The sequence below is a fragment of the Aythya marila genome (genome assembly GCF_965140915.1).
Source record: "Aythya marila genome assembly, chromosome: 5".
In the NCBI taxonomy this organism is placed as follows: domain Eukaryota; kingdom Metazoa; phylum Chordata; class Aves; order Anseriformes; family Anatidae; genus Aythya; species Aythya marila.
Genome location: NC_139046.1, coordinates 26041003 through 26066264, shown reverse-complemented (window position 1 = coordinate 26066264; position 25262 = coordinate 26041003). Strand labels below are relative to the sequence as shown.

The window sequence follows — 25262 nt, the reverse complement described above, 5'->3', positions numbered from 1 at the left end:
TGACTGCTAAAGGGGACAGAACTAGAAAGGAACGTAAAAGAACCCAAGCTTGCTTGCCTTTTTTTTTTTTTTTTTCCAAATCCCACAACAGAAAACAAACTCTTCAGCCTCTAGGACCTGGCCAAAGTCCCTTTATTTGTGATTGGCCTCATTGAAAACATTAAAAAAAAAAAAAAAGAGCTAGGTATTTGTTACTGAGTGGCACCTTGTGCTATCATCTGAGAGCCACAGTTCTGAAAGAGGGCATTTTAAGAACTTGGGTTAAGGACTTCAGAATAGTAGAGGGGTGATATGGGGTTGGGGAGGTCAGAGAGGGAGATAGGGTCAAAGCAGTAGATCAGATCATCTTAGGTCTCTTTCCACAGGTAAACTGCATTAAGTCAGACTCCACAGTCAATTTAGAGGTGGCTTACAAAGGCCAGACAAAATTTTAGCCTTGGCTTTGATATATAGAAAAAGGTTGGTTGCAAATGGTCTTCAAGAGGATTTTGCTTTTTTAAATTCAAAATATTTGGGAGAACAAGGATGGTCTCCCGTGGGTGTGCTGGTAAATTCCTTGGAGATGGAGAGAACTAAGGAAGTAAAATCAGAGAGACTTCACCGTGAGCACACTTTGCCACCTCAGCAGCTTATCTGGACTGTTACCAAAATGTCAGACTCCCAAATTTGTCATGCAAACTCCATTGTCTAGGGTAGCTAGATTTTACAACCTCATTAGCTCTTCAGCTGCTCTGTGTCTTTCAGGAAAAAGCCAAAGAAAACTTCACTAATAAAAACAAACATCAGCAGAAATATAGCTTTTAAAAAAAAAAAAGTCCAACTCTTTTTCGAGGTTCCTCTGAGCACTGCAAAGACACAAGTATGGGCATAAGCCTAGCATTTTCTCTTTGCAGGAAACCCTTGCAAGTCGCTCTGTGCAGGATTAAAAGGAAAAAAAAATCCCCCATCACAGCCATGCTACTGAGGGATTCTCAGGTGACTCTTTTGTCTTTTAGGGAGTTTCATTTTTCTGCCAGTTATCTTTCCTGAGTCTAAACAGAAACACCAAGGAGAGCTCACCCCAGCAATGACATGGAGGGACAAGAGGACAAGAGCCTGTTAGCATTCCTGGAACATCCAGCTTATTAAAAAAAAAAAAAAAAAGAGAGAGAGGGAGAGAGAAGGAGAGGAAAAAACCCACCCTGGGCCTGCAGACTGCAGCTTAGCGCCATCTTGATGTCCTTGATGCGTGCCGATGGTGTGGAGGCGGCTGGCACCAGAACAGCCCAAGAGAAGGAATGAGAGGCCAATGGAGATTTATGTGAGGAGAGTGAGATGGACAAGGTAAAATTGTCAGGAGGAGTTGTTAGAAAGTAAAATATATTGTGACAATTCCACTCCTGCCGTTCATCAATAAACTGACAGATCATTTAGTGTCAATTAGGAGTGATAGATGGACAAGTCCCCATGATCCTGGGCCAAAATTAATGGCTGGGAGGGAGAGGGTGATTGAAAATGACGGCTGACATTGAGAGGAAAGTCCTGAAGGTCCCCAAGGGGCCATTACTTGCCTCATTCCCTTGCAGATCAATGCAGGGACAAACCCAAAAACAGACACTTCAAGACAAAACTTAATCAGACTTCCTTTTCTTTCGTCTCCTTCTAAGTTGTGCCCCCTCACTTGGTAGCCTCAAGCCTTTGTACCTCCACTGTTCTCATCTCTGAGGACATCCACAGATGGCTGCAGGATGCAGAGGGAAGCTGCTGTCTTCCCCACAGCCAGAAGCCTGGCTCTGCTCCTAACATGGCAGCGTCACAAGGAAGCCCAGCCTGAGATTTATCTCAACATTGCTGGACTGGGAGTAGAGGGCAGACACAATGACATGAGCTTTCCCCTGCCACACCAGATAAGAGAAACTCATGAGCTCTTTACTACTCCCACTTGCAAGCCAGGGATGGCCAGAGGTTCTATAAACCAGACACTCTTGAGGATCATTTCATATAGATACGACACAGGATAGTTTAAGCCCATCTTTTTGAAACAGGAGGTTTTTAACCTTAGCTACCTCTAGAGACCCTGAATCATAAAAAACCTTAATCTCTTAAATAACTTTCCTCCAGCTCCAGGGTGCAATCTCACCATTGCCCACCCTCCAGAGCCCTAAATTATGTCTACACATTGCTTGGGTTACCAAAGCTGTTCCGCTCTAAAGGTCACCCCAACTGCATCTACTTCCTTCTGACAGGCCCTTGATATCCTGTGAAATGCATTCCTGGACACTGTACCAACACGTGTTCCAAAATGTTCTGGTTATTCCCCTAAACAAGCCTTGATTATTCCAACTCGGTATGACCTACCCCTCAGAAAGGAGGAGAGATTTCAGCTGTGGCTGGAGCACCTGTTGCTAAAATGCCAAGATTCCTATAGAAGAAAGGAGACACAAATGCAGGCACTAGAAGGGATTTCCTCCTGAAAGCAGCACTTGCTTTTTGCTTGGAGGGCCCACCTGAAATGAGCTGTGTTTATTCCACAACAACCCCATCTGCAGCCTAGAGAACTGCATGAAATTTAAGGGGCTCACCACAGGGAGGTTTCAAGACCAAAGGGAACAAGGACCCAGGTAAACTGCAAGTGCCCCTAGAAGAAAAGAGAGAAAAAAAAAAAAAAAAAAAAAAAAAAAAAAAAAAAAAACATACTAACAGGGACAAAAAAAATGGAAGAAATTCTATAAGGATAAGGAGCTATAAGTAGTCAGATAGATGAGATCAGCACAAGCTGGAATTAAACAGATCTTGGAAGCACCTCTCCTTTGTCAAATCCTCACCAGTGTGCAAAACTGAGTTCCCCTTTCCTTTTCCCATTGGCAGGCACTTTGTGTTTCTTCCTTCTGATGCAGGAGATAACTCGACAATAAAACCTCTGCTTTGCTTGTCGCAAGTGTCAACACTGATGTCATTAAGGACATCAGCACAGCCTTCAGAATGGCACTTGGGCTCCATCCAGTGGTTGGAGAGCTGCTTCTCTAGAAAAAATCTGATGTAATTACTGTTATTTATATAATCTCAGCAGGGTACTAGGACCCAAGTGGCTGCCTAGGCTCTTGGCTGGTCCCCTTTCCTGTAACACTGCGGCTCCAATATTGCTGGGGCAGCCAGGGGACTGCCTCATCTCACAGAGAGCTGTTCTCTCTCTGTACAAACTGAAGTAAGTCCAGCAGATTCAGTTGCAGAGGGCCCTGTCAGTAAGGAAAAAAAAGATGCTTCTGTCACTACTTTGCACCATTTATTTGCTGATAGCAGAGGCCAAGTCTGAGGGTTTGCTCAGACACTTATCTGCAGTGCTCACTATTCCCCATATTTACAAAACTGAACTCCTAGTAATGACAGATGTTTTACAGAGGTACTGGGAGTCCAAAGAAATCTCTACATGCCTGACTTTTGAAAACTTATCAAAAAAAAAAAAAAAAGAAAAAGACATCATTTCAATAGTTCAATAGTTCTTGGGAGTTTAAAATTCTGACACTATGCTATGGAGACTTGTGATAAAATTACCTTATCTTACTTGCATACAATCTGTGCAAATTAATTTTAAAACCAGTTACAGACTGGAAAACTTTGAGGGGTCTCCTCCTCTTCTTATATTGCAACAGTCTGAGACAGCACTGGTCTGATGGAAGGAACAAGTAGGATGGTGAGAATATTTGCAAGTTTACCAAGGTATGACAAGATCTGGGCAAGTAAGGGACTAGGAGGGAGCAGCAAAGTTAGAAAAAAAAAAAAAAAAAAACAGAAAACCACATTGCAAATGAAATTTTACTCTAACACGTCCCAAATGGAAATAAAAAGAACAATTTCAAGTCATCATTTCACACTGATAAGACTTTGAACTAGAAATATAGCAGAAAAGGGTTTAAGTATCCTGCAGGGAAAGCAACAAGTATGCAGTTGCAACTGGCTGAATCTGTCAGAAACAGAACTAAAAGCTTAGACCTCAAATAGAGAAGAGAACACACAGACAGTGACAAGACTGCTTCACAAGTGGCTGCAGCGTCCCATCTGGCCCACAGCATATTCACACAACACAGAAAATCTAACTGCAGCCACTCTGCTCACCCTTTCTAAGCAAAAGATCACAGATTTCAATACTGGCAGTTCAAAATTACTTCGAGAAAATTACTGAAAGCAGTACACTTCCCAAGCGTAGGCTCAGTTACACTGCCATAGGAGTCCTTACAGCTGCATCAGATGTATCAAAAGAAGCATGGTATTTTAGTGTGATTGCTTCTCTCATAGTGAAATTGGAGCAAGTCAGCTTGATGGGCTTCCAAACTGAGTCAGATTGGTAGAAAGCTGTGGGGAGATAAAGCCTGAGAAAACAGAAACAAGAAAGCTGCAGCAACATTGGTATGACATCAGCCGATGACTCAGACTTTTCACATGAAGGTTTTTACTCTGGGATATGTCACAAAGACAGCCTCACAGGCCAGCAGCTGAGACTTTTCTGAGGAAGAGGAGAGAGGGAAGAGATCACCGGGTTGAGAATCTGCCACTGAAGGAAAGAACTGAGAGGGAAGCAGTTGTACAAAAGTCTCGTCCCTCCTATGCCTAAAGAAAGTCAGAACAAGACTTGCCATCATAAAATGCATTCCATAAAAGCTCTTAATACAAAGGAAGAGAATGCTGTCAGATAAAGCATGAATTCATGTATGCATGAATGAGCAAGGGGCACGTCTTCATCTCACATCCCACTGGGCAGGGTCATACAGGTAGAAAGGGCTGCAGCCCCTAGCTCCTGTTCTGCTTCTTCAGCTGAATCGTGTCCAGCCTCATAGGAGCGTTTACTCCATGCACCTGCTGTATCTATAAACCATGCAATTGAGATGCCAGAGAAGTATCACTGACAGCTACTGCAATCTATCAGATGAGGCTGAAGTTAAACCATGGAAAACATCCTAGAGGAGCACACAGCACGGTGCCATTACATTAGGAACCCACACACTGTCCTTCAGGGCACATTAGGCTCAGTCCTGAATAAGTGTATTAGCTCCTATCCAGTCCCTCACGTAGCCACCAATTACATGATTTATTTTTCCTAAGCAATGCAATTCACCCTTGTTCTCTGCTATCACATTTCCATAAAGCTTCTACTTGGTTCTACAAAGAGCTGATTTATTCTTCAGAGACAAACAAAGAGCGATAATTTTCCCAGAAAAGTACTGTTTTCCAGAATATCGACCACCTTTCTCACCTCCTAAGAAATACTGGCTATGTAACAGGTCTCTGAATGTCCTGTCCCATTCTCAGAGTTCCAGGAAAGAAAATATATAACTTTTCCAGAAATCTGAGTGCCTCCAAAGCACATGTTCAGACATATACACTCTTATTATAGGCTTTAATGTATACAAGCAATCTCACACCACTCCGTGGCAGAGGCCTTCAGTTCAGTGAACAGAAAATATAACACCAGCGTAACTTCACAGCTTGAAAAATAATGAATAGATTGAAATCTCCTCCTAGTCTGAACTGTCTTTTGGTTTTGATATTAGCGTATCTGAATATTTCCTTTCTATTAGTTGTCCTTCATAAGCATCAGGCTTCTCAGCATACATTACACAATTTGTACAGTTTTTTTCTTCCATCTCTTCTCTCTGACCATCTCCATCCATCTCCATTATAGCACAACCCCATACACACGCACACATTGACAAATTTGACCTTTACTGTCAAGGCTAATCACTAAATCCCGAACTGTTCATTGCACACTTGTCAGTGGGACACTGTCATGTGTCACTCTTCTGGAAAGGACGCAGGCAGTCAAATCCTACCCCCACCAGCTCCTGTATTTAACATGCTTGTTATGTTCTTGGGCTCCTTCCAGTTCCTATACCAGGTGAGGAACACACCGCCTCCCACAGACAGAGATGTGTACACACTTCTGTTCTGAGCCCAGGCAGAAGTGTCAATTTATAAATTTAATAAAATATAAACATTTGCTAGTGGAACCATGCAAGAGCAACACTTCAAATGCTTTCAAGGAGTTACAAGGATAGTGGAGATACAGCCCATCTGCAAGACTCAGATTTTTTTTTCCAATGCCTGCAGCAGCAAAGCGCAACTAGTGATGTTCAGTTAACCCACACCTAAGCTCTTAATAAAAAAAAGAGGTGAGTACTCACTTGGTAGGTGCCAGTACAGGATCATCTGCCCAGCCTCCTTGCCGGCGTGGGGGCTTAGGTGGTGGATCCTTTAGTAAAGAGAAGAGACACGTTACAGCCAGCTCCAGTGAAGCCAAAGTCAAGGCATTTCTGACACCAGGTTCACACATACTAAAGTAACAACTTCTCAAACAGAGAGACAGTGTTTAAAATGCTGTTTAATCATAAATAAAAGGAAGAGAGATATTGCAGGACAGTTTTTTGAGTGTCTTTGTAAGCAAAAGATGTACTACTCTAGTCAACATCCTGACAAGTTGCAGGTCTGGGTGCCTTTGACCTGCCCAAAGCACAAAGGAGATTAGATCCACAGAGGATGTGCTGTTCAAGGCATGTTTCACGGGAACACCTTCATTACCTATACTCACATTTCGGCTGGGAGCATCACATTTTACATGTCTGCTAGGACACAGGTCAGTCAGCACATGTTTTAGACTACTCATTTTAGATGAGGAATTGTTCCCTTAAAGTGTCTGCTTTTCTCCACTGGCTAGAATAGGAAGTTAGATGACAAGTTCAGATACGGACAGACACACCACAGACCTCTGAAATTAGGGGAGATGAACCCCACCACCACCAGCACTTCTGAAATGCTAAAGGGAAAGTTCATTTGGAGCTTAAAGGCACTCCCTGCTATGTTCTTGCACTGTCTTGTGTGCCACTCCACCGCATGGCAAGAGAAAACAAGCCTTCAGCTCAGGGCTTACAATGGGAATTTTCAAAGACTGGGCGCTCCGTGTGGGATCTGCCCAGCGTCCTCGGCAGTTTGGGGCTCAGCCCCCTGCTTGAAGCACCTCGTGCAGCAGCAGCTTCAGTGTTTTGCGTGGCAGGCAGTGGTGAAAGCAGAGAAGCAAGGTGAACCCAGGGGGTGAACTTAAGTTTATGTAGCTCCCACTCGATGGTGCCCAGGTGGATGGACCTGTGAAAGGCCCATTGGAAGAAGGGATAATTGGGTAAAGTGATGTCTGAAAGTGAGGAAAATATAGTCAATGCAAAGGTGTCTACGCTAGAGCAACGGAAAGGGGACATGTGGCTCCCACAGCTTTTAAGAAAGGGAACGGACTGGGTGACTCCTGAGGATTTCTGACTTGACAGAGGGGAACTTGCATGTGTGGTGGGGTCAGCCCCGAGCCAAAGCCGAATTGTCTCTTGCCACAGATGAGGAAGGGGCTGAGCTAACCCCTGATGGTAGGGGTCTCCCGTGTTTATTTCTTGAAGCAGAAGCATTGTTTGTGAGTGTGGGAAATGAAGAGAGCCTGCCAGGGGCAGCCGCTGCCTGCTGCAGGGAGGGGGCACGACCCCGCATAGCTCCCTGATAGGAGCAAAAATAGTCATTCTCCAAAAATAAACAGAGAGCAGGAATGAGGCAGGAGCCGCAGTCCCAAAATACCAGCTTTCTTCGGCAAAGGGAGCACAGGAGGGCAGAGGGACAGGCAGGGAGCGTGAAACGCAGGAAACAGGCTCCTTATATGGGCTCATCCGCAGGGGACAGAGCTCAGCCGACTGGAATGGCCATGTCACAGAATGTGAAGCCTTCGGGGGCCCAAGTGAATGGAGTTTTCTGATCTTTAAATGATTCCCCCAGATTCTTAAGATGCCAAACCAGAGAAGAGGCTGCAGTGCCAAAAAAGGAGCATTTTGAATTCGGTTGATCTGGACACACCCAGAGCCCAGGAAAAAGGGGAAAAACACACCACATATGGGCGTGCGTGCCCACATAAACATCCCTATTCCCATTACACACGCCCCTACCTCAAAAACACACTCCCTCCCACGCCGATCCTTCCCATGCAAACAACCCTTCTCCCTCCTCCCCGCATGCCATCCCCCGATCGGCAGCAGCCTACGTTCCCTTACAACGCCTCGCAAAGGCACACCGAGGGACACACATGCCACCAAAGAGCTTGGGCAGAAGGCTGAGGGAAAACAGCACCTCCAGAGCATTCCCATGTACTTACAATTTCAAAAACCCCATCCCCAAAACTAATCTTTAACTCCAAGATAAGTCACGCTGGGCACTCCAGATGAAAGGGTGCTGAGAATGACTTCCGAGTGCTTGCACAGGCCATGACTCCGTTGTGCTTAGGGGCTTGATTCCAACGTCTTCCCAATTTTATAATGTTTTCCCATTGATCATACGCATCAGGCAACCGTGAATGTCTGTCAGACCCTGACAAACAGCTCACATATACCTACAGGCCTTTTATTCCTCTTGCAATAAATCAGGCAATTCTTTCTGAACTGCCCACAGGAGCACTAGCAACAGGAAAGGCAATGTTAACTGTCAGCTGAGGATAAATAGTTTTTCTTCGTCGGTTGCCTGTAAAGTGCCATAATAAGGTCACACGCCACATGCACTTTTGTCAAGTAAATAAACTTACCTTCGTATGCCTTCCCATTTCTAAAATGTAATTTAAAATTGAGAATGCAACGTTGTGCATGGCGATAATATGGTCATGGTTAGGGACCTTGCAGCTGCAAGCAAGAGCTTGAGGCAGAAAGTGAGAAGAATGTCAAGCCCTGAGGGAGCAGAGCAGAAATGGTGGATGTAGTTCTTCTGTAATGGAGCAAATTAGCTCCTGAACATGCCTTTCTGATGAAAAAAGACAGTGGGCTTTAAATGATTAGCACCTGTTGGTACTATGTGCTATATCTTGGGCAAGTTTTATTATACAAAGCTATGAACCCAAGGCAATTCAGCATTCAAATCTCTGAGACTCCACCAACTCCTGACAAGTGTCCTCTCTCATGTCCTCTCTCAACCACACCACTAACTAACCACTTGTTTGCTGTGGTTTGCTTTCCTGCTTAAGTTTTGCCAGTTATCTCCGGAAGATTCTCCCTACCTTACTTTCTGCAGATTGTTTGCTTGCATGGGCATGTTGCCATGGTCTTGTTTTATTTCTCCTCAGAAATTCAGTTCAGTGCCATTTTCATGAAGGCAGGATTTCCCAAGCCTTCTTCCCAACACTTTCATACTACCACCATAATCAGGGTTTTATCTCTGCCTTTGAAAAATGACTGGCCTCGCTCGGTGAGCCTGAATTCCATCTCTCTTGCATTAATGCTGAAACGCTACCTCCTTCTTTATCTGTAGTCAGGCCCCTTCTTATCAGACAGGTGTTCGATTCTAATTTGGCTTCCTCATTAAGACAGAAATTTCCAACGTACTTGTCAGATCATGTCTGCTGTTTTGAAGGTGCTAGTTGGGTATCGCTTCCCTCACGGAAGCAACTAACCTGTGTCTCTGTGGGTCCTGAGGATCCAGCAAAGTTTCTGGTAAGACCCACCACAACGCAGGCAGATTATGGACAGGTTGGGTCCCTCAGATTCTTGGGAGGGTCTGGAAATGCGAATTAATTTACCTTCATCAACATGACAACTCCTTTGAAACAGCCAGCACCCTGTGCAGGGAAGCAGGGACTCAAATGACATTGACGGTATGCAACAGAGGACATACGATCTTTCTGTCATGCTGTACATCTCCTTAAAATGTCTGAGATCTGTGTTCTGCCCCTATGAAAACACGGTGAGATTTGTACATGGTTTGTGTCCTGTTTTCACCTGTTAATGACCATGGAGCAGAAAGAAAGGCGTATGTCCAGACTAGAGCTTCCTTTTCTCCAGTAGGTTGCCAGTTTCCCCTGACTGAGGAAAAGCAAACGTTCACAAACAAGCCTGATTAATTAGCTTTGACTGTTGCCAGTTAAGGAGCTGTAAGTCAAATAGCTTCTAAGCAGCTACATAACACTCACAATCCACACAGATCTCAGAGCACAAATGATATCAAAAAGGGTTCAATTCCCAGATCTAGGCAAGCCTAGTTTTTTTTGCAAAGAGCAGCCCATCTCCGCTAGCCTTCTTTATCACATCCACAGACAGCAGAAATAACACATCTGATTGTGATGAATCCCCTCTAAGGACTTCTGCATGTCTTAAATGCCTAGTAGAAAACACTAGATTTTCATTTCTTCCACGATGTGTCATTCTTCTTAGTCACTGACCTTCCTTTATAAGGGAATCCGCTACTGAGATGGAAACAGTTCTTGGGGGGCTTCAAATATTCTCCATCATCCACCACAACAGGTAAAGGAGAAGCTCTCGACAATTGTCAAGAATTTCTTCCCTAAAATAATAGCTAATTAGTCCATTTACATGTATACCTGCTAAGAAATTGTCATACTGCAGCATTCGACACCTTGACCTGCCTCAAGAGTCATTGCTCTTTCCTGCATGAAACCACCACAGCGTCACACCACAATCTGATTCTGTGACGGGGATCTCCAGGTGGAAATCCCTCAAAACCCACAGTTACAGGGCTATGCCCCTTCTGTCCCCCCTAGATGGAAATATCTTTCGCCCAATTTGCTCCTACCTTGTGCTACCTACTAAGAGAAACGTCCCCATCCATCTACACCACTCCTTTTGCTCTTTTGCTTCCTTCAGGTGGGTCTGGGAGAACTCAAACCATGACATAAATGTGTGGAAAGAAAAGGAAAAGCTTTCCATAAAATTATTTCCTATGCGATTGTCAGGGTCTGTCCCTAATCCACATCAAGGTAGCCAAGCAGGAAGGACACGACTAGAAAGGCTGGGAAACACGGCTGACCAGAAATGCTATTTCAGTAGATGTCATCAGAAGGGTAGCAGATAACCTCAGCAAGCTGAAAATAACTGCCCTGCCGGCCAGCCGCTTGGGGTGCACGGGAGAGAGGCAGCGCGAGGCCTTGGGGAGCTCCAGGCCACACAGTGCTGGGGCTCACACTGGGGAAGTTGGCCTAATTAGGGAACAAAAGTTCAGCTGCATTTTTGAGATTCCTCCTGGAGAATCTGGCCAACTTCCAGCTGAGCGGTCCCCGGGAACAGGCTCGGAGTCCGGCATTTCTACAAGCAACCAGAAGACCACTGGAAAAAAATAAAATAAAAAAGGAAAAGAAAAGACGCAATCCCTATATAAAGGAAGCAGGTAAAAAAGCCAATGCTTGCTTGGATGCCGGTTCCCATCAGTGGAGGGTGTTTAGCAACAAAATCCAAACAGGGGACAGAGACTCTTGGACACGGAGGGACAAATTCAGCCCAGCCCAGGACAAACATGCAAAAATGGCATTCAAAACGTGCACCAGCTACAGGAAAATGTGCCTCAGAGAGCCCTCCCAGGTTCCCAGAAAGGCCTGTCAGTTCAACAGCTACCTACTGCCAGTCCCCCCGCTCCCAATTGCATGCCTAAGAAGGCAAACCCTGGCAACAAACCATACAGAGAAAGTAGCTATTCCCTGGTGAGAGCTGCTCTACAAGCTGAAGATCACAAGAGAGAACAGGATGCAAGAGAAAACACAGTAAGACTGCAACGTCTTTGGGATGTGAACTTCTTGTCCACCATTCCCTAGATCTTACTGCCATGTGAGCCATGGATCCCAAAAGGGCTACAAGACTGTGTTACAATTATCCAGGTCCTCTTAGGTAACGAACTCTCTGACTAGTGGCTGGACAGTGCCTATTTTTGCATAAATAACGTCCCCCAGTGAACACACAGCTGAGTGTCGGGCTCCTCCATCCCACATCCTAAAGCCATATGCAGGAAATGTGGGGAAGATCACCCGGGGAGCGGCTGCTAGGCAGATTGAGACCAGACCAGACAAAGCAATGAGCGTTCGGAGCTGGGTGCCAACCGCTGTGCGGGGGTAAGAACTGGGTCAGGAAAATACCGCTCTGATTAAAGGCCCTGATCATACAAAGCCCAAGGCCATGTCTACACCACAGGTGCAGACACACCTACAAGCAGGGGCCCTGTGAGTCAGCTCCAGTCTGGAAAGGCTCTGGCTTGAGTTGCTGCTGGTAACCACGCTTGTACCACCCTGCAGCACTGCCCAGCTGGTGCAGGTTGCTTCTCACCAGGGGACCCGTGCCCTCTGCCCCGTGTTTTACAATGCAAACACACAAACCTCACCAAGTAAGCCCACCACTGGCTTCACACTTCAGGGACTTAAATAGCTGATAACTGTTCTTCCAACTCATTGAAAACATTTGTTCCTGACATGTCTTCTTCACCTAAAACGCCACCGCTGGGATCTACAGCTACAGAAGGACTTCACTGCCCCTCCGGAAAGGTCAGATCCTCAAATTCTCTTTGCAATTGTCACTTTAAAATATGTCATCACTCAAACTTTGAGAGATAAAGAGCCACAGATGTCAGCATCCACCTAGATATGGGTCAGAAATCAGGTGTTCTCCCTGCCATAGCCCATGAAACACCTCAAGGCTACCTACGGCATGCCTGCCAAAAGAGAACTATAGAGCAAAGTCCCAGCTGGATTCACTAGGACTAAACCAGATGTCTCCCTGCTCAAATGTTGTTACCTTGAGATTAGAAAGTCCTTGCCTGCGTCCCAAAACTTCTCTCAGTTCCCTTCGGCAAAGCAGAGCAGCTTCAAGAGAAGTGCCCAAGAGCCTGCTCAGACCAGAGCAGCTCACAGCTTTGTCATTAGACATCATATTCTCTAGGGAAGTGGGAAACATGGGTTTTAGACACACTGCAGTCCCCAGTCACTCTTTACCACCTTAACAGATCCATGGTCCCATCCTGACATCGCCTACATACTGCACAGTGTGGGGACCTAAATGGGCTAAAATAGTGGATTTTGCTGTTAGGGTTAGGGATCTAAATCCCTCCGTGGATCTGTGTTCAGAGAATCCCCACTGCTTTCCCGCACCAAGGTCTATTCCTCCTTTCAGGCAGGAGCTAAAGTAAACTGGAGAAGGGACTTCTCAAAGGCCCCGGAGCAAATCTGTGGCAAAGCCAGGAAGAGAACCCAACAAAAATCTTGGCTCCCAGTCATGTTCGTACTCCTCCTGCTTATTCTGCCTCTGCAAATTAACTGAGATATTAGGATACACCCTTTATTATACCATTGATCAGCCTTACAGCCTTTGGCTAAATGTCCCAGGCAGCCTTGGAAGGTGCAGCCAAATGAGTGATTCAGCTGGCAAAAATTCAGATGCAAGATGAGTGGTTTGCCAGGGGATGCAAAATGAGTCTCAGAGCAGGCAGATGGCTGGAGGGCAGGACTTCAGCAGGTACGTTCCCATCAACGGCACAGATGGGGCTGCTGGCTGCTATTCGGGCAGCCACAAACTATCTTCACAGCAGCAAGAGGAAAGGGACCAAATCCAGGAAGAGTTCAGATTGTAACACTCAGCACTGCCCAAAGGGAGTTCAGGAAAGGGTTGCATGAGCCATCAGGGGGACAAAGGGGCCAACCTCGGACAGATGATTCAAGAAGCCAAGTATTTCAGCTTGGCCAGGCAATGACTAAGGGAGGGATATACTGCAACTAAACAAGTTCTGGATCACACTTTTTATTATAAAGTTCCACTAATAATTGGTTCGGAAGGGGCTTGCGATACAATTAATAGAAGTTAGTAAGCATTTTAAAGTCATAAGTATTAAAAGTTACAAGTTTGAGTGCTCTGTTAACCATTTTGTTACCCTTCACAGGCACTTACAAATGAAAAAATACTTTGAAGTGTGACTGTGCTGCTGAAGAGCATAAGCCTGAATAAAGGGTGCAGGAATTATTCAGACAGGAGGGGTTTCAAAGAGGAGATCACCTCATACCAAGGAAAATCTCCTTCCCAGGAACCATTGCACAACATCCGTGAAGCAACAACAATTGCTCATGCAGAAGTCACATCAGTTTAATTGTTTTGAAGAAATTTAGCAGCCAGGAGGAAGAAGATACCTGCAGCATGTGACCAGGCACCACCCAGACTTCAGGAATCAATGAATTAGGACAAGGCATGGAGGTGAAATTAGTTCCAATGAAATGGCTGTAAGGACTGGTTACAGTGAGGTAAAAAAAAATTAAAAAAAGAAAGTTTAGGTCAAAATTTGGAAAAAAATAGGAAAAAAATCTACTGGGTAACCAGTCCCCAAAACTAGACCCATCCACAGGAGGTCTGTTTGTCTGATAAATGGAGAAGTGCTCAAGATATAGTTGTGAACCATCCATCACTGATTAACAAACTCAGTGGATCTTTCTTACAGAGTCATCTCTGGCACTACCAAGAGAATCTGAATAGTCTTAACTCCTTGCAATAAGCATACCCCACTGAGGCCAGAAATAATGGATGGTTGGTACAGGTTTCTTTTCTGGGTTTTAAACTTCACAAATGGATCTAGTACACTACTACTGCAGGGCTGGTGCTTCAGCAGAAGGAATCAGTGTATGGGAAAGGATGCTTTAATTATCTAACATATAAAGAGAGCTACTCTAGCCAGGAAAATTCAGCAACACCAATTCCATCCCTCAGAAGAGTGCAAGACTATTAGCATAGAGAATTTAATAGAAACAGGTATTAGTTTGCAGCTCATTCTGAACAGCACCACCTTGTCTCCTAATGCCAAATGAATGCCGAGATGTATTTTAGCTTTGCTGTGTGATGAGAAAGGAGGAGTGTATTCCTTTCCTCGGTATAGCGGGAGGTAGTAAGAAGCACTATGCTATCCCACTAACCACAGCTATAAGCATTCCAGAGCAGATACAGTAAAAAGGAAAGACTCACAGGAAATAGACAAGCACACATCCCTGTTACTACCAGCTGGCCTTCTCATCTGGGGCACCAGCAGGGCTCCATAATCCCTTAAGACAAGTTTTCGTGTTATGGGAGCGAGCTAAACATAGTGGGCAGGGCACCTAGGTAGGCTCATATAGGTTCTGTACTTCATTAGCTAATTGTTGCCCTGACTTTTAAGTGAAAACAGAACATCTTTCCAGTGGCCACGTGTAGGTCTGTGACCTCAGTACAAGATGCAGCAGCTGATAATTATCTTTATAACAGCTGCTGTTAAAAACAAAAACAACAACAAGACTGTCAATAATAGGAACAGAGGATGCAGGAGAGGTACTGCATCTCAGGCATGATTTCCTCTTATTCTCCAGTGCTAGAGTCCCCTCTTAAAGTAATCTCCAGACACATGAATAGGTTGGTCCTACTAGTCCCCTTCAGAGGAGCCAGCATCTATCTAGAAAGCCTCTAGTCTTACATGGTCAACCTTTTCCTCAGGGTCTTCATCCTGGAACGATAAGGAGGGAAGAAGAAAGAAAGAAGTTAAAAGGAAAAGCTACAAAACTCTACACAAAACAGTGTGGAAGATCGATGTGAATGGCTGTCCTGCAGCACACACTTCGCAACCTTCATCGCTTGAACAAAGTACAAAGTTGATCCCATTGTTGTAAGATTTTATATCCACAGTCATCTATGCATATACAAACTGTAATACTACAAAGCACGCCTGTTTGACTGCAGAGGCAGGAAAGTCTGCCAGTAGTCATATCCTTGAAAGGAATACTAAAGAAGAAAAAAAAAAACTCAACTACAAATGAAAGTGAGGGGAGAACAAACTTAGTTCTAGTAGCATGAGAAAACCCCAATTTTTCAGTCACATAGGATGCTAGAAAGGTTTGAATGGGCAGACACTGCAACCATGCCAGATCCCACAAAGGGTGCCAGACCAGTCATGCTGGGGTTATACACCACAGCAGGCTGCACCCCTATTTTCAGGAGCCACTGTTTCTCAGACCAAAGTCAGATCCTCCCCTGGGAGCAGGAGCTGTAGCCGTTAGCTTAAGTTAGCCTTAGCTGACAATAGCATTGTGTAAGTGCACGAACTTCAGTTAACCCCATTGTATAAGGGAGCAGCTTAGTTATGGGGCAGATGAGTAACTGCAGTAAAGCAGCCTGTTAATCACTGAGAAACTTGTGAGCTGGTTGAGAACATTTCTGAGGAGCAGACCACCAGAACCAGCAGCAGCAACCACTTGTTAGGCACCAAATACAAGGAGGAGGCAATTAAGAATCTGGTAATCTCCACACAATCCTAGAATAATAGCATTCAGAATCATTCAGGGCGAGACTATAACGTATCCCACAACCCTGCACCAGAACTACACACAGCATGGCTGGAATCACTATGCTAACCCAGCTTTCTTCTGGACTGCATCATCTCTCCTCTGGAACAGGGAAGTCATGTAATTTACAAATTCCACGTATCTCTGATTAAAGTGTTTTGGTATTTGAGTTCACTTGGTCTCTGCTGTCATTTGGTCCTACGGTCTTACTGTGACAAGAACAGAGGGAGGCTACATGCAGGTTAGGGCAGCAGGGGTACAGAAGTGTCTGTATCAGTGAGCAGTGAGCACCTAACTGGTAAAATCTGTCAGAACTGTGTATCTATCAACCAGGGACCCCTGATTTTCAGACCTGAGAGCCAAAAGTCTTCTGCAGGGCCCAACATGACCTAAACTTCTCTGGATGTACAGATCCCAGGCAGTACAGGACTTACAGTCACACGGAAGGAAATCCAGCTGGACAACACATGTTGAAAAAGCATTTAAATAAAAACATTTAAATAACCACCTATTTGAGCAATCTTCCATCTGGATTTCACCCTCAGCAACTGCTGTGTAGTTGTTTGTTCACTTGGGTTAGATAACCAGAGTGCTATTTAAATGCAGCTTGGATGTCAGCCTCAGGAACATGGCCAGAAGTCACTACCACGAATATCTGTAAGCTGGGTGGTAGAAATCCAAATAGCTTCTCTGCAAAAGTCACCTGTGGGAACATCCTTCCAACATGCAATGGAATCAGCTCGAGCTTTTGTCTGTCTGCATGAACCTTGCCTATATTTTTGCAGCACAGAAATAGTCATTTTTAGCTATCACACACAGACCAGAACTGTATAAGCAGGCTTAAAGATATCAGGTAGGACAATAAGTGAAGAACATACTTCCAGGAGTGAGAGCACAGAGACTTTCCACAGGGCTTGGTGAAGCATGTGGAAGAAGCCCATCAGGGATCTTAGATGATTTTGAACAAACCCTGACATTAAGTGAAAGAGACCCTGTCCTACCTGTATGGAGATATTCTCAGCATAGCCTGGAAAACCCTCATCCTTTGGGCTGGTACACTGCCTGTTAAAAGCAGAGGATCTACAAAGTGCTGCCAGAGGGACATCAACAACACCATGTTGAATGCATAAGAGACAGAAACCCAAGGAAGTCTTGAACAAAGTCCCAAAAGAATCTCGTCACTGTAGGATAAAAAGAAAGCTGACTCTGGAAGCAGGATAATGTGAAAATCTTTTTGCATACTGATTTCTTATGGAACAACAAATAGTTCACTCTTGCTGAGAAGAGACACAGAAAAGGAAAAAATTGCTGATATAGTTAAATGAAATGGTTTTCCACTCAGCTTTCCAAATCAATCTCATCATGAGCTCCAAACCTGGCTGAACAACTTCTTTTGGTGGATGTCATCAAGCCAGCATTCAGGCTGTTGGACATAGTAACGCTAGAGCCAGGAAAAAGGTTTGACTTTTATTCTAGACAAGCGTCCAGAAGCCCTAGTAGAATGCGAGAGCAAAGATCTTCAATAGATCTCGTTATGTGATCTGCCCCTCCCATTATACAAATAACATGGCCAGCTTGAGTCTGTCTGATTTTGTCAGAAACACGATAGCATCAAGATGAGTGAAAAGTAACACAGCAAGCCAAGGGATGGGAAAGGCCTCCCGATGGAAAAATGGCTATATTACCCCTCTGAAAATGAATGTTTGAAATGCAGAGTTCTGGCATGCTGCTAGCAGATTTATCTCTAGGAATTCCCATTTACGGCATATTCCCCAGGGTGCCCAAGAAGTGCCTGCTAATTTGCCAAGGAGCTGTAAAGGCCAGGAACACGCACAGCCATTGTTGCAGAAGGATGCTGACTGCACCAATTACAGCAAATAATCATGTTCCTTCTTGCCTCTTGAAATAATACATAGCTGCAATGTTGTTTGTTAGTACTTGTACTTCTGAAAAGGCAGGAATGCTCTGCGTGTCAGTGGCAGGCTATGAGCTTTCTGACACTGAGCTCTTTGAGGAGCCAGAGGTCTGAATTTGAAGGTAACGCAGATGCTTTCCCACAGGAATGGGAATTATCAAATAGAGATTTGGGCAAAGGAACCATAGAGGTACCCCTACAGTTAAGGAATTTATTGTGGGAGAGTAAGCACCATATATATACAACAGACACTCAAAAGAGTTAAAAAATATCATATTTTTATATTTTTATAGGGGTTGGGGGACATATAGCCTGCTACAAGGTACAAGAGATTGCAGCTGTGCCCTAGAAAAAAGGTTTTCACAACACAATTGTGAAAGACAACAGACAGGTGATGAGATGTACCATTGTTTGGGGTCTCTTTTGGTAGAGAGTCCAGGTCAACAAGAAATCAGCAGTAATCCGATAAGATCTACACTCCAAGTCAGAAGATTTGCATATTGACTTGAAAACAAAGATCTTTTTAATTATGTTAAATGAGTTGTTCACACCTCAAAGTGATTTCCTTGTAATAAACTCAAATGTTGAAATGCAGATAGACAGACAGGTACTTTCTGCTTCCTTCAAGCAAGCTGCTCTGACTGGAAAACACATCCAGGATGGTTCTCACTGTCAAGGAAAGACCAGAACATTAAGACAAATGAGATGTTCATATCAAAAGCTTGAGCTAAGTGGAAGCTGAGTGGATTGACATGAAAATATAAAAAAAGAAGTCAAGATGAATACTAAAACAGTTTTAAAACCTTGAGGAACCACCAAGAACCGAATCACTATCCTGAATGTGAAACTGCCCATGAAGGTGTCAATAGGCAAAGGTTTAGGACAAATCTCTTTGTTTTCAAAATCACTAATAGGAATAAAAACTCCTGTTATTAAATTATTTACTGGCCACTATTGCCAGTTCTAGTAAAAAGTATGGGTTTTATTTATTTATTTTGAGTTTCTTTTGGGAAGGTTCCTTGAAAGGGTTTCAGGATAACTGCATGAGATGTCCATTGTAACGACTGCCCCCACCAGTTGGAGGCAAGCCAAGGCCAAGCTTCCAGAAAAGTGAAAGGTGACTGCCAACCTAGGGTGAAGGAAAATGCAAGCTTAGATCTATTAAATGCTCGTTTTGATATCAAATATGACCGTGTATGAAAGGCCTCCAATTCTGAAGCAAAGGAAAAGGCTGAGGTTTATACATAGTAGATTTTGTCTCTTCTCCAGTAGCTCCAAGGTTTCCAGTTAACAGCAACACTTCGCAACAAAGAGCTGTCTGAAGGGAGAATATTGACACAAACATTTCTTCCTGGTGGTTAAGATCCAGCAATAACATATTTGAATCGTTTAAGGCGTGGAAGGCCTCACCCTTCTGCTGCTGAAACGCTCACTGCCTTTGGTCAGAAGATTCTAACTATTTCTTAGTCCTCTCCAGGGATGCCCAGGGACTGGAGCTGTTATGATCTCTTCACAGCTATTAGGATGGCTGTGATGTGAGACGCACCAAGTACAACTGCAGTACGGTACAGTCAGTCAGTACCCCTACAACACGCCTTGGTCACTTTCTAACCACGGAATCAGTCCATAAATGAGGATGGGCAGTTCCAGCAGAGAACAACCTGACAGTGAGCTGCCTTCATCTGGAGGTTAACCAACGTTAACACCCACATGCAGCACCAGCTATTTTTTTCAAAGCTTTCTTTACCTATGGGCCCCATTGCTATTTTGATTTCTAAATTACAAAAGATCCACTACTGGATGTGGATAAAGAGCCCCATTTGCTTTGCACAGACCTGACATTTCCTATCAGGCCTTCCCAGCGCTGCAAGGACAGATGGAAGAAAGCACAGGTGAAACCATCTGCTGTTAGGGTCCCTGTGTGCCTTGCTTAACAGGAGTTTCACGGGGCTCACTGATGAAGCACAGAGCCTGACCAGGGGAACACCTGAACTTTTGCGAAGGTATATTCAACTTCTTACGATGCAGGAGCTAAAATTTTAGAATAATTTCTGCTAGTCACATGAAACAGCCAGGACGAGGCTGGGCGTCACATCTAGGCAAGTATCAGTTATTCCACTTACTGTGAGCGCTCTTCCTCATTCTCTAGTACCCACAACTGTGCCAAAAGGAGTTGGTTTGCCTGTAGAAAGGGATTTAACCCCAGAAACCAGAGCACTCCATTTTTGCTAACATGGCAGAGAACTGCTAAATCAAAGAGGATGCACTCTGCAGAGTTTAGGTGACCTCTGAGCATGGGCCTTTCACTCCTTCCAGAAGCTCCCTCACAGAGTTCCTCCTGAGCTCCTAATATAACCGGGGAAGAAGAGTGCATAGGTGGGAGGAGATGATTCTCTGTTAGGCCTATTAAAAGAGAAAACAGCATACTCTCTCCAGTGGGGAATAAAAAAAGCTACATGAGGTGTAATTGTAAGAGGAGCTGTAACAGTGTGTTTTCAGCAGAATAGAAGGGACTCCAGGGAAACAACCCCTAGAAACACATTTTGGCACAGATGACCGGGATGCAGCTACTCAAAGTGAGAGTTTTGTCATGCCACAGAGTATCAGAGCAGTAGCCACTCCTAAGACAGATTGTCCCAGGGCTGCCAGCACAGAAGCTTCAAGTACAGTTGGTGCCAGGGTAGTCAGCAGGGCAAAGTGGTTTTACAGTTCAAAGAAACCAACGATGCAATATGTTGGAGAACACTGCTGGTATTGCAAAAAGCTGAGGATTATCTCGTTTAAACAAATGCCACTGCCAACGTGCTGGAAGTCTGATGACCCTTTTATCCATGTGAAGGTGTAAGGGAAAACATCTGAACGTCATTTCCTGACAGATAGATGCTCCTTTCAGAAGGAGATGCCTGTGGAGAGCAACAGAGAGCAAACTTCCAGGATTTAAGGATTCTGCAGCATTAAGCAAGAAAGTGAAGCAAAAGGGTTCAGATCTTATCTTTCTGGGTATTCTAGGATGTTGCTTCACCCTCCTGTGAAAGAGGGGTTCTTTACAGCCTGCTGTTTTCCAAAGAGGTGCTGAAAGAACAGAACCTGAACACAAGTCTTTCTCCAGAGCCAAGCGGGAACTGAGTTTGCACATGACTGCCCATGAGACAAAGTCTGACGCTGCGAAGCTGGCTCCTAGCATGACCTTTGTGGCTGTGCATGGATGGAAGGAAAAGTAATGTTGCTGTACAAACCTGATGGTGACCACCAGGAGCTGTACTCTGCCTCTAGCAAAAGCGAAGTTCAAAGGAAAGGCATCTGCTCACCTGCACTCTGCCTTGCTACCACGGATGGTGGCAAAAGTGGTAACAAAGCAATCACCCTGCTCTTATTTTGATACCCGTGGGAGATATGTAGGGGGTGGAGAGGCCCCAGGGCTGCTTGGTACAACTCTCCATGCATCTGAGAAACCACAGCCGCAGGGTAGAGCCTGTGTGGAAGGCGGCAGGGGGAAAGGGGCAGGGCAGCCTCTTGGGTGCTGACTCTTCGGATAAACTCCAACGGGCAGAGCACCCCGTGGGGGAGCCTCTCCGTGGGGACGGGTCCGGGCCGGCAGACACCCCCGGCTCCCCCGGCAGGAGGACACCCACCTCTCCGGCAGACGCAGAGGAGGAATTCTTCCTGCTGCCGCTCTCAGCGGGGGGGAGGTCCTGGCGTGCCCGGCGGCCCATCCTCGGCACCTGCGGCAGAGAGGGGAGGAGCACACGGTTACCGACGGGGCAGCTCCGGCCGAAGGGGCCGCTCCCAGCCCCGGCCCCGCTCACCCCCGGCCGGCGCGGGGCCGCCGCCCGCTGCCGCTCGGCCTCCATCCGCCGCCGCCGCCGCCGGGGTTTCCGGCCCGGCCCGGCCCGCCCCGCCCCGCCGGCCTCCCACCGGCCTCCAACCGGCACCGCAGCCCCGCAGCCGGCTCTGTGAAATCGTCATCTTCCAGCAGATGTTCGGCTCTTCTTTTTCGATTATACGGGTTCGGGTGCCCATCGGTGGAGTGGGCGCTGCTCCCCCAGCCCCGTGTTTCACCGCACGGGAATGCGGCCCCGCGTCTCCCATCCACTCCTCCAAAGAGCTGGGGCTGTGCAGATGCAAGGAGAGGGAAGGGAATGCAGCCCCGGGTCGCACGAGAAACTGTGGGATGTCTGAGTGAAGGTGTGCCATCACAACTGGCTTCTTGCTCAGCAAATAGCACCTGAAGAGCGTGACTGTACCCACAGCAACGTCTGCTAAAGCAGCAGGCCCTGGGCAGTTGGGACCCCAAACTGGTGGCTGGTGGGGTGCTGCTACCAGAGGAAGGGCAGGAACAGAGAAGGCTGCCGCCTCGAGCTGACAGATCACAAAACAGCAGGACCCAGGAGTTGGCTCATCCCGAATTGTCCCTTCCCAGCCCTCTCCTCGTGATCTCTCCCGGGTCCTCAGCCCAGCCATGACCCCAGCAGCACACCCCAGCCCCTCCCAGAGACACGGGGTGCTGCCCACTGCAGGGACACCAGCCTCAGGCTGACTGAAGGAGGGTGACAGAAGCAGTCAACATGCAGGAAAGAAAACAACTGAGCAGTAGCAGAACTGAGCCTTGCCCCAGAACTTTGACTTGTGACTTCAGAAATCCTCCCTGGGAGAGAAGAGCAGATATGTAGAAAGAATGAAGCCTAAAATCCGTCCTGCCCTGCTTCTCTCCATGTTCCCACACAGACACATCCACTCCTCAGAATGGGCTTTGTCACCCACACTGATATGTTTTTGCCTGCTTGGGGGAGACAACAGAGGAGAAAGAGTTTTCATCCCTCATTCTGTGCTGTGGTTAAAATGAGTCTTGCTTGCTTTAAATGTTGGTGTCACTCATTCTGAGCAGCATAATTCTCCCCTGTGTTTGATCCTGGCCCTAGACCAGCCCCTACTCAACCAAGAAGGAGAAAGAATGAACAGGACAAACCTCTGTTCCTTCCGTGGCTGTCTAAAACCACCTTCTGCACTTGTTTTTTGTTCAGCTTAGGTCTGCGGTGGCTGGGTTTCTCTTTTCCAGTGTATTCTCAACTCTCACCCTGCCTTACTTGTTCGGTTTTGTCCCCACTATAAATCAAAGTGCAGCCACCCCCTCTGCTCTGAACAGCAAGAACTACGTAAGCATTCCTTTCACATACAAGTTCTCACACCTAAGCATGGACTCCATCCATCTGGTTTCAACCCAAATCCAATCACACAGAATAGGACTAACAGAGTCCCCTGCTAGCACCGTTTGCTGTTGATTACTTCTTGCCTAGACCTATGAATAGAGCTTGTGTCTAGTCCTCCTTCTGCCTAAGAGAAAGCCTGGAGAGCCTGGGAAAGCAATCACGCCTGAGCATTGCCACACGCTTCTGGTCTTAGACCACTTTTAAAGCAAGTGCACACACATGCAGTTACAGCTAGAGCCATGGTGGAAAGCCCACATGGTAGCACTACAGTGGGAGCGAACAATGACAACCTTATTCAGAGCAGGTAAAGGTTTTGTCAAGCAGCTCGCAGTCAGCTGCAGAATTTATGGGATGCAGGGCACCTCTAGGAGCAAGCAGTGACACAGAGTGCTTCGCCTTTCTTCCTCACCCTTCGCACAAGGTGGCCAGCCAGACTCCTGGTTTTGGCACAGGACAGTTCACCCTAAATGTTAAGCTCCCACTGGGAAGCAAAGAGCCAAGCAAATGGTAGCTTGCTCCACCCTAGCAGCTCCAAGCACTTCACTTTGATTTTTTTTTTTTTTTGCATTTTTTTCTCTAAGCACTTGAAAATACATACTTCATCTCTCAGGGTTTTTGGTGGAGGGGAAAAACTATGAATATTCTGTTACTCACACAGGTTCTGGGCCAGTATATCCTACCGTTGTGAAGCTTCAAAAATGAGATTCCTCCCTCTGAAAGGAGAGAAAAGGCCCATGCTTTCACCTGTCCTGATCTCCACGAGAACAGCCGGTGTTCGAGTTACATCAGCCCCAGCTCAGACTGACAAACCCCCGGCAGGGTTACCAAGTGTGAAATATTTCCTCCGATACTCACGTGCTTGGTAGCCCTGTCAGGCTCTCCCTCAGCCCAGCTGGATCCCAGCACGTCCAAGATGTGCAAACTGTTGGCGATTGCTCTTTGCAGCCACCAGCAGTGGTTCCAGCGTGTGTCAGACCACGGAGCTTCTTTTCCACCTCCTCACAACCTACAAAGACCAATACACCGAGCGGGAAGTGAGCGGCCTGATACTGGAACCGGCACTGCCCCCACATCCTTCTTCTGTGCTACTGTTCCCAAGCAGTAAGACCCCACTGTCAATCCGCAACGGCAAAGTCAGCTCACAGCCATTAGCAGCGTAATCTCACATTTTCTGCTATTGAATGTCATCCCATTTTTTCCATCTCAGCCATCAGAATTACCACCCCCTCCTGTAGGATACCCCAGTCCTCCCCTGTATTGACAAAGCCTCCCGACTTTGGACAAACAGCCAATTTCATTAGCACATTCATTTCAGCGTGCCAAGATCATTAATGAAAACTGGGCCCAGGACCAGCCATTGGGGAGCTCCTTTCATAATCTCTTATAATTCCTGCACTTATCTCCATCTTAACTAATAACTCACCATGTGGCACTGGAGCAAATGGATTGCTGCAGTGCAAAGCAATCAGTTCTACCGCATTTAGCAAAGTAACGCGTTGGATAGAGGAGTTCCCAGAGTGGAGAAGCATCCAGAATTCATCTCAGAACCATCTCATGAGGGCTAGAAACTTCCATCCCCATCCCCATCCCGCGGACTGTTAATGGCAGTGCTCATTTGCAGTCTTGGTTTGCCTGCAGTCACTTTGGAGCCACCAGACCTTGTTCCACCTTCGTCTGCTCGGTCATCTGAGGAACTGTCTTCCCAAATTGACCTTCCCCAAAGCCCAGACAAGCCATGTCCAGCTCGCCCTTCAGTCTCCTCTCTGAAGGGTCACACAGCCTGCATTCCTCAGGGAAAGCTGCTCAAATCCAGCGCTCCCAGCCACCCCGTGGATTTCCACCGCACCTCTTCCACACTCAGTGTCTCCACCCAGAGCTGTGCTCCCCCCACAGCAGGACCCCAGGCATGTCCTGGTGTTTCCAGCCCCGCACCCTCACAGCTCACCACCCAGCTTCTTTGGGAAGGCAGCCAGTGGGCACGAAGCCCCTGACCCACCCCAAATCCCCAGACCCCTCATCCCCAGGAGGTCCCCAAGCGAAG

The 25262-nt window shown here is 46.2% G+C and overlaps 1 protein-coding gene across 3 annotated transcripts in view; it reads right to left on the bottom strand.

Moving 5' to 3' along the window:
• The window catches only part of IFT43 (intraflagellar transport 43), a 48249-nt gene extending 26376 nt beyond the window's left edge, over positions 1-21873 (bottom strand). For 2 of the 3 annotated variants that reach the window (XM_082760834.1, XM_082760833.1), the window contains exons 1-4: positions 21821-21873; positions 21647-21736; positions 15235-15264; positions 6156-6223 (exon numbers count right to left, since the gene is read on the bottom strand). In XM_082760834.1, coding sequence (XP_082616960.1) covers positions 6156-6223; positions 15235-15264; positions 21647-21736; positions 21821-21865 — 233 coding nt within the window. In that variant the 5' untranslated portion in view covers positions 21866-21873. The remainder of the gene's footprint in view (positions 1-6155; positions 6224-15234; positions 15265-21646; positions 21737-21820) is intronic. The other variant, XM_082760835.1, reaches the window with a different exon arrangement.
• Between the last annotated feature and the right edge of the window lie 3389 nt (positions 21874-25262).